This window comes from Ooceraea biroi, chromosome 1 (assembly GCF_003672135.1).
Source record: "Ooceraea biroi isolate clonal line C1 chromosome 1, Obir_v5.4, whole genome shotgun sequence".
Lineage (NCBI taxonomy): Eukaryota > Metazoa > Arthropoda > Insecta > Hymenoptera > Formicidae > Ooceraea > Ooceraea biroi.
In genome coordinates this window covers 16,142,102-16,155,621 of record NC_039506.1, presented here as the reverse complement: position 1 = coordinate 16,155,621, position 13,520 = coordinate 16,142,102, and the positions used below count along the sequence as shown (strand labels likewise).

The window sequence follows — 13,520 nt, the reverse complement described above, 5'->3', positions numbered from 1 at the left end:
TATCCTTACAAATCATGCATGATATAACTGCGTAGTACTGTAACGCGGGAAGAAAAAAAAAGAGAAAACAAAATATTAAATTAAATTTAATTTAATTTAATATATATTTAATATTTTTTTTAATAATACTATTTTATTATTGTTTTTTTCTATTTATGTATTTTTTTCTTCTAACCATCGAAAAACGCTTATGTCGCATTAAAATACCATAACACATTTCCCGGATCGGGATCGGACCGATTTCGGAGCATCATGGACACGGGCAATAACGCATAAGTGCTCCTGTGTGCGGGAATCCTAAGACCGTTTTTTTGATGATAGACTAGTGGAAATGTCGATCGGCCAATCACGAAGCGAGATTCAAATTACGAAACTGATTCAAACACCGTCATAATTTATGGCGCGATTTGTTAGGAGCGAGATGCTTCGAGTGGCGTTGACTTAAAAAGTTCGTCGACTTTGAGTGTAATTGTGTAGTGCTGACAGTATTTATATATGGATATTATTTGTGACAATAACTATGGGTAAGTATGCACGTAAAGCGAACTATCAAACGTTTAAAGATATTTTGGAGGTTATGTTGACTAACGAGCGAATATTTTCGATGACTTGGGTGCTTCAATATTGAAGCGTCGATATCAATCATCAAACGTCAGCTGATTACTGTAATAAAGAGATTCAAATTCGAGGAATTGGAAAGCGCCGTAATGCCCATTTTCCCAGAGATATCGTGGAAGCGAGTCAGGTCGAAGTTGGTTAAGAACCATCAAAATTTTAATGTCGCTAATGCTGCGCGTGTTATTGAAGAAACTCTCAACGTAAGGAACTATTTGTACGCACAAGTTTTCACTTAAAATTTATACCGTCGCGATATCATGCTTGTGTGTTTCATTTGCAGAGTATAAATTTGGGAGAAAAGGACTTGCGCGACAGATTGGGGATGCTTGAAGTGACAGGTGAAACAGCAATCACATTTAAACAATTTAAAACGTTTACACACAGAAAAGGCAACGCATATTTTGCAGTAATCGATAATTTATTTGCGATAAGAATAATATATAAATTTTTTTTAGACGTAAGCAGACACGACAAACGAAAGATATGGTACTGCTACGAGTTAACGGGTCTTGGTAGACAGGTGAATTATCTTGGGAGACGGGAGATTGAAGACAACATCAGAGAGGAATTTCACTCAAGCAGCATAAACGCAGGTGTGAAGGCCGCAATGCACGACGACATCATGTTTGTGTCTGTCAAGGAAAGACCGAAAAGGAAACGCGTTCAGCATACTACGCCGGTCTTTTTCGCTCTGTTCCTGGGACGCAAGCACTTTTTCTGCTCCAAGAAGAACGTCTCGCTCGAGTTTGTAAAGGCGATAAGCATCACTATGGGATACACAAACAGCAAGAGGATTATGCTCACGGGGAGAAATCTTCGATCCTTAATAAGATTATTATGGATCAAGCAGCAAGGGGTCTTATGCGCCAAGAACATTAGCCAGCCGACGGTTTACAAACCGTCCGACCCTGTTATCACGTAATAACTTCAAATACATCAAGTTACATAAATTATATTCTTTTTAATTTAGTTTTATAGCTTACGTTTTATCTACAAATTATTGCATCTTGTTGCAGGAATTTTGGTATAGACTATACGCAGAGTAAGCAACGGAAAAACTACATCGAGCATTGCTTCGGCAAGGATCCACCAACGTTCGAGTTACTTGTCATAAAGGCACCAAACGAATCTATCGAGCACAAAGAGTTGGCCTCGAAATTGCCTACTGATAGCATACGCATGAGGTAAAGATACTTTTACACGCATTTTTATGTTCAAGAGATTATGCAATTATTATAATAATTTTAATTATTAATTTAATTAATATTAATATTATATTAATTTTAATTTTGGTTCATACTTTTCTTTTTGTTCCAGCTGGGAATTTCGTAGTCACAACATACCCAGGTTCTTGTCCAGCTTAGTGGAGAAACGTGTATTCGTGCTGCCGTTGCCCGAATACGTGTCTAATCTGATGACTTTAGGAAAAAACGAATTGAAGCTTCAGACCGGCTGACCGGCAGCCGTACGTGTAGGTTCTTATGGCGAAGACGAAACGAGCGCTCCAAGTGTCCGTGAAGTATCACCGTCAAGAAGTACTAAAGTGTTTAATTTCATAACAAAGTTTTGCGCGCGAAACTGCAGGCTCGATCGTAGCTGATTATTGTACATAAGATAGAAATTTGAATAGATCTGTACATAAATTATATTTCCTGACCTAATGCAATGAGCAAATTGCTGTGACGGATAGAGCAATAAATGTATAAGGAATCAATTGTTAAAATTGATTTTCTTTTACTAACTGACGAGGATAAGAGCCATGAAAGAGCGAGTGTTTTACTGTGTCAAACCTTTTGTAATCTAGCTCTTTTGTCGTACAATCGAAACGTGCCATCAAAGCTGCTCTGTTACATTAATAAAGTACGTTTTCCAAAACTTTTGAAGTTTCCATCAAACGTTCTGTTACATTGTCCACGTAAAATGGTAAAATAAATATGTATCATCATGTAAGTGCACATATCTCATTTGTTATAAACAATTTTTATTTGTCTATAGTATTTGTGGTATCTCGTATCTATTTTGTTACGAACGCATCGCATTGTCACGCCATTTCTTCCTCCACATCCTCAGCGTCCGTATCGTCGTCTTCTTCCTCGTCGGACGTTACGTCGGGATCGTTCGCCTGCGCCTGGCACTTCTCGCAGTTGCAAACGAACAGGTACAGGGAACGCAGTGCCTTCTGCCTGGTGTGCCTGCTGCTCGCCATGTTGCAGTCGTCGAGGTAACTGATGCAGATCTCCTCGCCGATCAGTATGTCGCGCCTCGCTCGTAACACCAGAGCGTAGTTCGAGTAAGGGAACTCGACGATCGCGTTCGGCGCGCAACTGTGGTTCACCGACGACTGCAGAACGTACAGGCCGGACCCCTCGTTGTTCAGAAACGCGCCGACCACTGTAAACAACAATTTTTTCACATCGCCATACGTAAATATTCGCTCATCCGTGACATGCGTGGAAAACGAATTTCGAGGAGGAAGCAGAATCAACCTTTGTCCATGTCGTCGTAAAGTACATCTATCAATTGTTCGACGTTTCGCTGTTCCTCTTCGGGTAGCTTCGAGTCGAGGACGTTCTTTACCCAGCGGCTGAACGCGTTGGTGCCGATTCCTTGGGCGTTCGTCCCTATCAGCGCCAACAAACTCCTAAACCCGTCTGGCGTGAACCACTGAAAAGAGCGTAGTTTCGATTATCGTCAACGAACAGCGTGCAACATGCAGTGAAATATAGCGGTGTATCTTTTTGAGACAGACATGCGCGACGTGCTCGACGTTGAGTGCCTCCTGCATCTTCTGCCGGAGGATATCGATCTGCCCCGCAAACTTCTCCCCTAGGAGATTGTGCGCGATCTCGTGCGTCTCGTTGGTCGTGTGGTGCCGGAATTGCGAGAACGTCGCTAGAACTTCCTCCTTGTTGTCCGCCTGATTGACCATGGCAACCATCCTTGCGAGTAACATGACCGTTGCAGTCTCAGGCGGGTAATGCATCCTCTTCCACATTTCGTTCAGTTGGACGAGAGGATGGTTCGTGTCTACGTTCCTCGACTGTAAGCATAACGTACTGTGATACCTGAAATGTACACGCGGCACGTTTTATAAGGGAAAAAGTTGTAATAAGAAAACATGATTCTAACGTCATTGTAGTCACCTTTTGAACGCTTCATTTTGACAATTTAAGCTACAGTACTTGACGCCACACGCCAAACACTCCGTTATTGAACTTTTGTCCGTCTTGCAGCATCCCATGTGCGGCAGAAACATTTCACAGTTGCCCGCCAACCTCTGAACGTTTTCCTCGGCGGTTTCTAACGGTGCCATGCAGTAATCGCACGTCAAGTATCCGTACTCCAAGTTCCACGAGAACTGACAAGAAACTATAGGGTTCTCTGTTAGTATGACATCTCCCTCTTTGATCGGGCGGTTGGCAAACATTCCCTTGCCCTTTAGTAGAAAAATGTACAAATTAATATCGCACGTTATTTTAATTAAATGTATTATTGATCACAACTGATGAGATCATCTCTAGTTAGATGCTGTACAAAAAGATCCTCACTGACACATGCGAAACTGACTAAAAATCTATCTCTACCTTCTCGTGATCTATCATTTTGATGATAAAGTCATTTTGCACCGAAACATCCATAATTGCCACCAATTTTGTGTCACCGAATCACGTAGCAAAACAGTCCCACGAGAGACAGCTGTCCCATTCGAATCCTAACCTACGCGACATGCGCGACATGCCCGCGAACGGTGCGGCCTGAAGGTAGCCGCGAAGCTACCGCGGAGTCAAATCACCGTTAGAACCGCGCGAACAGAAGCACCATTCTTCCGTAAAATCGTGCCGTTTCGCGCAACACAAATGTCGAAATAACAAATCTAACAGACACATACACATCGCTTGCACACGTACACCAATATTAACGATCAATAACGAACATCCGACGTACCCTCAACGGATCACGTGGTGGAGCTGTACTTTTTAGTGCGACTTCCGTGAAGAAGTGTGTCGGCTGTGAGCGTTTCGTGGGTGTTTTGCTGCGAGTTGTCGGGGGACAGCCGTGTGATCCTAATTTCTCCTCCTCGTCGTCTGCTTCGACGCTGCTAGAGAAACGATGAACGGAACGATGGCGATGGTGAGTGAGCCTGCAGCTCGCGCGAGGAGCCTCGTTCTCGGGGCGGGTAACCCCGCGCGCGATAATGGCGGCGCGAAGCCACGGCGTACGTTCTCGCGTGGCCCGCCGAGCGCATAATTTCACGCGCGCCGTTTCCACGCAGTCACCGAGTCCCCACGCGTCGCGCGGCCGCGACGGAGAAGACGTCGCGAGCGACGAGACGCTGACGGAATCCGCGGGACGAACCGCTCAGCTTGGCGCTATTGATCTTTTTTTTCTCTCTTTTGTGTACGTTATTCCAAACGCTGGCGCGAAGCAGCTTTCTTGTTACGGGTTTACTTGTTTGTTCGGTAGTTTTTCTTGAAATCTGTGTTCAATGACGGACGCTCGCAATACCTCCCATACAGCACAGAAGCTTCCAACAACATTGCAGTAATATTGCAAATGTTGCTGCAATGTTTCCAATATTACTGCAATGTTGTTGCAAGCTTCTGTGCTGTATGGGCTGTGTGTAGTTGTATTTGTATCCGTCAGTATCACTCATCGTTGAATGTTTTGCTTGCAGGCACCAACGCCACAAAACAGTATCGAGCCGTCGGCGAAGAAGATGAAAGTGGAAGGTAAATTGCTAATGCAGCCAGAATAGCTATTATGTGCCAGTAACGAGAGAGACTAAGACTATTATATGCATAACTGTGCTACGTATATGTATATATATACATAGCGGGGAAATGCGATGTGCAGAGAGACGTGACAGTGTAATATGTACATATATATATGTATTTAAGTGCAACATGACAGGGAATAACATATATAGTAAGCTACTTGGGGCACTTCAGGTGCGCTAGTTTTCTCTTAAAGTGCTGCCAGACTATTAAAAAAAAGAAAAAGAAAATAATAATAATAAACTGCAGAATGCGTCTGTTCAGAAGCAGTTTGTGCATAAGTATTGGTAGGCTAGGGTAAATAGATGATGATTTTTTTCTAATGGCGCTTAAATCGCACTAATGTATGGTTGTCCTTCTGTTCTGAGATGTTACAGCGGAGAGACAGTACAGAATCCGTGGCCTACGACTGAGCTGTGATCATGAGCGCGCCAAACAAAGAAAGAGCTACATTCATTGCACAGAACAAATCAGAGTTTTAACAAAACTCCCACTGATACTGCATCTATTGCCGAGTACCAAATACGATGCGTACCTTAGATAGGTCAGCATTTTTTTAGGGTCTTAGAGTTTCTCCGGTCCTGATTATGAGCCTCTCCCTTCGCGACTTGGACGAATCCTTGATCTCGTCTTGCGGTGTTTTTTTCTTTTTTTTTTACGTTTCAACAGCGGACAGTGACGAATGATTCTCACTCCATGCACGTTGCAATGAAAAACTGTTACCGTTTATCGGCTGAGAAACGTCGATTCATTTCGATGTCGGCTCGTGGAATTATTACTTATCGGGACGGTAATATTTCCATCTGCAGACCTCTCGGTGTGCTCAGAGGCTCGTAATTGGCAGTGGCAATGGCGAAAGGTGTACGTTAACTAGCCATTTTTTTTTATTGGATGTTGAATATCACTTACATTTATGTCAGGTGCTGATCAGTTCCAGCATTTGGACGTCGATACGGTCGCAGATACGATCGAGTTTTGAGATCCGTTCGATTAAGATCCCTCTCGATGTACCAGTAAACGTGCGGTGTGCATTCCTGTCGCTTCACAGCTCCGTCTTCGCGTTCCACATTTCTGCCACCGCTGGTTTCCTATCGATACCCGAGTGTGCGAAAGAATAATACTCGCTACGCGAGATTCACGCGATGGTTGTTTCTACTGGCAATTTCTACGTTTTACTCTTTTTTTTTGGTAATTAATCGCGGAGGGAAAATGTTTTCGCGTCCGCGCTGATCGAGATCTCGCCATTGCTACGTTAAAGGTGTAAAAATGTTAGGTTGAGAAGTGGTAGGTTGGCGAAGGCAACGACTAAGAACATGGCGCAGAAAATGCACTGAGAGTATTCTCCTTTGCTTTGTGCTTACAGATTTGTGCGTCGCCTCAATCTCGGATAATTTGCGCACAACCATCATTGCTCAGCCCAGAACACGGTTAGCTGTAAATCTGAACGAAACGTTTAAGAGCCTAAAACTCCCTTGATTCACGAAAGAAAAAGAGAAAAGAAAAAAAAAGCGAGAAAAAAGTCGAAACTGACTTCTGTTTCCTGTTTCTGATTTCTGTTTCAGAGACTAGCAGACCAAATTGGTTATGAACCTAATCTAGAATTATGAGTAGTCTGATTTTTTGGGGCTGATTGTGCAAACGCTAACTAGAGCTCAGATTTAATGATACACACCTCCTCGAGCTAAACGGCTAACTTTTGTCCAAGTCTTATCTTCGGATGTGAATTTGTCCGGTTTATCCGTTTTCTCTTGCAAGTCGCTTCTGACTAAAAAAAAAGACAAAAAGAAAATTTATATCTCTTATCTGTGGTCTTTGGATCCTATGCTTTGTTTCTTCCGAGAAGCACGCATCAAACGAGAAGGACTTCTCCGTTTCGATGCTTGCAAATACGTATGATTTTCATGTACACACACAGCATACACACAGACATATATACATATATTTTTGCATACATATGCCTCTGTCTACATGTATACACTGACCATATTTATTTAAAAGAGTTGTAATGTTTTCCCTGATCGTTTTAATTTCTCTGTGAACTTACAGTTTGGCGGACGTATCTTATCGTTGCAGCTTCTGGCACAGCATCACGGTACTCCCGTGTCTTCTAAAAGAAAGCTAGACTAATCGCAGTTTCCCTAGTCTAGGGCGATAGGTTGTCGAGCTGTTAACACACTTGTTCGCAAACGTGTACATGTATGTGTACGCGATGCATTCTCCAAGAACTGGTTTAAAGACAGACCTCCGATTGCTACATGTATATTTGTGCACACCAGTCGCTACTTTGCATCATAAACGTTAAAGTTCTTCGTGAAATCGCAATTGCAAAATTCGGCGGTAAACAAAATTAGTTGTTTCTCAAATTGTGGAGTACAGTGGCCACCCGACTGAAGGTCTTTCGATGAGAGAACGACTCCACGAGTCGTCGTCAGTCGTCAATCGTTGAGAAATGAATGCAACGCGTGATCGTTCGTTTTATGAGCGTTTTCAAGATATCTATTATTTCACCCCCTTTAATGTAATTGATCATCTAACGTGTGATTTCTTCGCAGGAAATGCATCCGAGTTCTTACCAGGCCCTATATATGATCTCAATCAGATAGGTCAGGTCGTCGCTGGTACGTATTGTGCGACTGCACTACTTAATAATTAAATCTTTTCATTTATCCAGTTGGATTAGCTGTAACAGAGCACGCGAATGATGTATTACATTAACAATGTGACAAATATATATTTTTTTAAGTCAGTCCAATTCAAGTTATATTGAGTATTGACGCAGATTTCGTGGACAACTTTGCTGATAAGATCTGACGCGACTGAATGTTCCTTATTTGCTTTCGACCGTCTCGATCGACTCGCTCTAATTGTCTGTTTCTGTTGCACGTCCGACAGGACCTGGCGCCAAGTATCTGACGCTGCCGGGCATACTAGGAGCTGGCTTACCGAAAATCACATCCGAGCAGCAGGACACAGTAAACCGAGCCAAGAAGTATGCGATGGAACAGAGCATCAAGATGGTCCTGATGAAGCAGACTCTGGCCCATCAGCAGCAGGTAATTTTCCAACGTCGAGTCAATCATTTTGCTCACTTACGTTCATTGTGTCATTCTTAGAATTTAACGTCACATGATGCTGAAATGGTGCTAAAAAAAACGATTATAGTTGATATTTAATTTGCTTGTCTTGAGAATTGCCAAAATACGTTGTCAGCTGCAAGAATGCACAATGGACGTGGAACTTTTGAGTATCCTAGTTGAATTACCGAATCTGCTGATGGAAATGCAATCGTTCGCTACAATAATTATTCATTATCATTGATAATTTAATGAAGTTGTTAGATGTGCCGTCAAGTAAGATTTTACATTTGCAACATTTGGCGACAGCATTTAATTTTGAAACTAAAAAGTAAAACTAAAAAATTTTAGAGCTTCAAGAAATTCTACGGTTTTTGATGTAAACTATAATTTTCTATTCAATTCAGCTTTTTTCCTTGGCACATGCATTGCGCGAGAGAGCGTTGTTGCATCAATAAATTACTTTGCTCGTCAGCCGATTCGGTAATTGAGTTTAACACGTGTAACAGTTCCGTTCGTATATTTTGTTTACTGTTTATGTCTATTATTTCCTCTATTTAGCTCTTTGCCAATAACGCGATCTTAAAATGTAGAATCTCGTAAATAATAAACGCAATCTCAAGATACTTAATATACGTAGCTCGTCCCGCCGAGCCAATTGCCATACCAAGATAAAGAAATCGAAAAAAAAACGAACGAAATTGATTCTTTGATTGATTGGTTGATTTTTTCTCCCCGCAGAAGAATAAGTTGGTCCTACGGCAGCAAGTTTTATTGCTAATGTGCAGGTTAGTGTCAACCGAGTTCAAGAAAGAAAATTAATCTGCCTTACGGTCGAGCCTTACTCCTAAACGTTTCCCTGAGTTGCTATCATACGAGAAGGTAGATATCTTGTAATAATAATAGTCGGCGGGAGCAGAGCTGCACCAGCGCGCAGGAAGGACACGTTTCTGTGAATGCATGTATCTTGGTACGCTTCTGAACTCGACTCACTGCTTCCGCCTCGAGGAATCGGCGAGAAACGTCAGAGATCTCAGTAGAAAACGGAAATATTAATTGACAGACATTGCATATATTAAATATGCATATTTATATTAGATATGCATATATTAAACATCTGTTTTGCACATTTTTCTTAGAACTTTACAGTTACAAATTGCAGAATGTAATTTGGAGTAATTATTGAGTAATTATTATGCAACAATTATTTTTTATGTCTCTCAGGAATATTCTGAAATTATTCGAAAATTTTTGTAGCGTTAAAAGCATTTTATTACATACTTTTAAGTAAGATTTGTGAGAGGTGTTCTAATTAATGTATGAGTTGTGGTAGTGGTCGAGTAAGGAAGTTGGAATGGTAAAAGAGCTTGGGGGATCATTTGAAATCGATAAAACGTGGTGTATGTGTAAAGGGGGAGGGATACCAATAGAAGGCCTTTGTGGTCCTTTGTGTTGCAGCAAATGGCAAGTCAGCGGAATCAGGTGCAGAGACAGCAGGCTCTCGCCCTCATGTGCAGGTTTGTTTGTTCTTTGTCTTAGCTCTTGACACTTGTGTGCAAAAATCCGCCACCGTACCTCAAGAGACTTTTAGGCTCAGGCATTTTATTATTTTTTAAGATACACTTCATCTAATTACTCTTTATTCTCTAGATTAAGTATTAGTAAAGCATACATTCCGTTGAAAATTGCAAAGTGGCCGTTAGTTTTGGAAAGTTCTTTTCTGGTTTTAATTCTAAGGATATCGGTAGCCTTTTTAGTTTTACATTAGTAAATTACAGAAATTTATTTTCTGAAACTTAATATTATTTACATAATTTCCAACAAAAATATTTTTCATCCTTTGTCATGGTGTGTGTGTGTGTGCGTGCGTGCGTGCGTGCGTGCGTGTGCGTGTGTGCGTGCGTGCGTGCGGTGTGTGTGTGTGTGTGTGTGTGTGTGTGTGTGTGTGTGTGTGTGTGTGTGTGTGTGTGTATCACTCGTTATTTAATATAATCGTCGCATTAACATCTACTAATAAAAATTCTGTTATAATATAATCATTACATACTTCGTTCTTCACATAATTCTTGCATATTTTAAACAATTCTCTCATAAAACTAAAAACACTTTGAATACTTTTATACTTATGAATGAGAGTGATATAATATAAATATGTAATATATCAGTTATGTGTGCAAAATTTCCCTTTAACGTTTATTTAGAATATTCAGATCTTATCAGAGAAACATGAATAATGCAATACAATAATGCTATCACGTTAAACACTTTTTCACAGAATCATATATATGCATGCAATTCTAACGCGAGCGATTGATATGTGAATTCAAGTAAAATCAAGTACAAGTATTAATGAAAAATATACGAGTTAATTCAAGTAATATTCAATGCTAATGATGAACATAATTACACGACAGGGTTTACGTGGGCAGCATCAGTTTCGAATTGAAAGAAGACACGATCAGGCAAGCTTTCTTGCCGTTCGGACCAATCAAGTCTATCAATATGTCTTGGGATCCCGTTACACAGAAGCACAAGGGCTTCGCCTTTGTGGAATACGAGATACCTGAGGCGGCCCAACTTGCTTTGGAGCAAATGAACGGTGTCATGATCGGTGGCCGTAACATCAAGGTAGCAGGACGTACCTATATAACGAATTTCCTGTCCCCCAGCAATCCTATCATCCCGCCGGAGGTCGGCAAAATTTTATTTAGTCCTTTATACCTCGATATCCACGATCTTCGAACGAACTGCGCAACTCAACCGTCGTAGTTTGCTCGAAAATCTCATTAATCCATAATATATATCTTATATATTTTTTTTTATTTACTAATACTTTATTTTAGTAGAGGAATTTTTTTACCTTGTAGTATTAACTATTCCATCATATATAAGTTGTGTATTTATTTAACAAATAATTTTACGATAACACTAATATACAATGCACAGTGAAGATTTAGGTTCTACAGATTTTGTCATGCTTCTGCTCACTACTTAGGTCGTTGGACGTCCGTCCAATATGCCTCAAGCGCAATCGGTGATTGACGAGATCACCGAGGAGAGCAAGCATTACAATCGCATATATATCGCGTCGATACACCAGGACTTGACGGAGGACGACATCAAATCGGTCTTCGAGGCTTTTGGCCCAATCACTTACTGCAAGCTTGCACAGGGCAGTTCGCCACATCGCCACAAGGGTTACGGCTTCATCGAGTACGAGACGATGCAGGCCGCGCTGGAAGCGATAGCCTCGATGAATCTGTTTGATCTAGGCGGTCAATACTTGCGAGTCGGTCGTGCTATCACGCCGCCGAATGCGCTGATGGGACCACCCAGTGGCACGAGCATGATGCCAACTGCAGCTGCAGTAGCTGCGGCAGCGGCTACGGCGAAGATCCAGGCGATGGATGCAGTAGCGAGCAATGCAGTTGCATTAGGTCTCACGAAATTGGGAGCAGCGGCACCACCGATTCTGAATCAAGGTTCGTGGTGAAACTTCATTCCGATTTCCTCTGCGGTAGATGTTGCAATAGAAGAAGCTGTTCATTCACCTATTTCTTTTATTGTCGTCTCGTGTACAGCACTTCCAGGCGTGGTACGGCCCACTATTGCTCCCGCGACAATAATGACACCACCGACGGTGGCTACAGTAGCACCCGTGATACCTCCGCCTGGTATAGCCATACCTCAGACATTAACGCGACCACCTGCCATCATACAACCGATCCCCGGCCAGCAGGTCGTGATACCACCACCCGCCGTTGTCGCCCCTACTATCGTCGGCACGCCAGTCGCCGTAAGTGTTCTATCGCTGTATCGTGATATCTTTGGTGTCTCGAGAGATTAATGGAGATCTGATCGTTTGTCAGATACCGGTCACGACGACGGCGAGTTCCGACATTATGAGGCGAGCACAGGAGCAAGCCGCTCATCAGAAACAGCAGGAGGAGTTGCAGAAAAAGTTGCTCGAAGAGACGGAGCCGCAGACGTTGCAGCAGCAGGAGAACATGTCGATCAAGGGTCAGAGCGCGCGTCACCTTGTGATGCAGAAGCTCATGCGCAAGGTCGAGTCCCGAGTGGTTATTCTGAGAAACATGGTGGCGCCGGAAGACGTGGACGAGACCTTGCAGGAGGAGATTCAGGACGAGTGCTCCAAGTTCGGCGTGGTCGAGCGAGTGATCATCTACAAGGAGAGGCAGTCCGAGGACGACGAGAACGCGGAAGTTATTGTGAAAATATTCGTCGAGTTCTCCCAAATGAGCGGTAACGTATACATTTCTTTGTTCACTGAAATCGATTTATTCATTCGCTCTCTCGGCGAAAGAAAGTACGGGGAATCCTGATTATCCTCACTACATTGAATCATCTTGAACGTTTTCAGAAGCGGAACGCGCGAGAGACTCGTTGAACGGCCGTTACTTCGGCGGACGGCTGGTGAAAGGGGAGTTGTACGATCAAGCTCTGTTCGACAATAGCGACTTCTCCGGTTGAAGGAGACTCGTATTTGCCGCTTATACCTGAGTCTTCATTGACTTCGTTCTCCCGAAAGGAAGAGAGATTACACTTAATGCCGACTGACGGTCTGGAATCTTTTTGTTTTATTTGAAATTACTATTAAATATATATATATTTAAAAAACTATATATATACAGAACAAACATCCAACGTACGATATCACGATGTTAACAGCAAGTAGTGATTAAAAACCGCAGAGTTTAGGTATATAGGGAGACTGCACGGCACAGGAGGCGGTTTGGAGAAAATGATTCGGATCGATCAAACAATTTTAGCCGTAATCGCGAATACATTCGTAACTTTCTTTTGTAATACAAAATTTTCATTATCCTAGTCGTCCTGTAATGCAATACTGCATGCAATACAGTTTCTCAAACATTTCATACTCTCCTGTGTGTTACGCGTAGTGCTGTTGTTACTATTTCAATGTAAACCGATATTGATTGTTTAGGGAGGCGATCACACTTTAATTTACATGTATAGGAATAATAGAATATTAATAAATCGTTTTGCATATAACAACTGTGTGGCTTCGATT

The 13,520-nt window shown here is 42.1% G+C and overlaps 3 protein-coding genes across 5 annotated transcripts; 2 read left to right on the top strand and 1 right to left on the bottom strand.

Annotated features, from left to right (window-relative positions):
• The first annotated feature begins 253 nt into the window (after window positions 1–253).
• LOC105274919 lies at window positions 254–2,489 on the top strand. 2 transcript variants are annotated; one of them, XM_011331409.3, is made up of 6 exons: window positions 254–524; window positions 631–818; window positions 899–956; window positions 1,074–1,536; window positions 1,635–1,802; window positions 1,936–2,489. In XM_011331409.3, the coding sequence occupies exons 1-6, from the start codon at window positions 521–523 to the stop codon at window positions 2,072–2,074; spliced, it is 1,020 nt and encodes a 339-aa protein (XP_011329711.1). In that variant the 5' UTR covers window positions 254–520; the 3' UTR covers window positions 2,075–2,489. The 2 variants fall into 2 exon arrangements, with proteins under 2 accessions (XP_011329711.1, XP_011329712.1); XM_011331410.3 differs by having other exon boundaries at window positions 257–524; window positions 657–818.
• Window positions 2,399–4,451, bottom strand: LOC105274921 (SET and MYND domain-containing protein 5). Its single transcript, XM_011331411.3, has 5 exons — window positions 4,203–4,451; window positions 3,762–4,054; window positions 3,368–3,683; window positions 3,105–3,282; window positions 2,399–3,009 (listed from the first exon to the last, which is right to left on the bottom strand). The coding sequence occupies exons 1-5, from the start codon at window positions 4,254–4,256 to the stop codon at window positions 2,660–2,662; spliced, it is 1,191 nt and encodes a 396-aa protein (XP_011329713.1). The 5' UTR covers window positions 4,257–4,451; the 3' UTR covers window positions 2,399–2,659.
• Window positions 4,452–4,591: 140 nt separating this feature from the next.
• LOC105274922 (poly(U)-binding-splicing factor half pint) lies at window positions 4,592–13,498 on the top strand. Of its 2 annotated transcripts, XM_011331412.3 has the most exons (10): window positions 4,592–4,749; window positions 5,294–5,348; window positions 7,946–8,011; window positions 8,286–8,446; window positions 9,926–9,984; window positions 10,882–11,095; window positions 11,463–11,949; window positions 12,049–12,263; window positions 12,337–12,730; window positions 12,849–13,498. In XM_011331412.3, the coding sequence occupies exons 1-10, from the start codon at window positions 4,729–4,731 to the stop codon at window positions 12,956–12,958; spliced, it is 1,782 nt and encodes a 593-aa protein (XP_011329714.1). In that variant the 5' UTR covers window positions 4,592–4,728; the 3' UTR covers window positions 12,959–13,498. The 2 variants fall into 2 exon arrangements, with proteins under 2 accessions (XP_011329714.1, XP_011329715.1); XM_011331413.2 differs by lacking the exons at window positions 4,592–4,749; window positions 5,294–5,348; window positions 7,946–8,011 and adding an exon at window positions 9,209–9,255 and having other exon boundaries at window positions 8,382–8,446.
• Window positions 13,499–13,520: the final 22 nt, after the last annotated feature.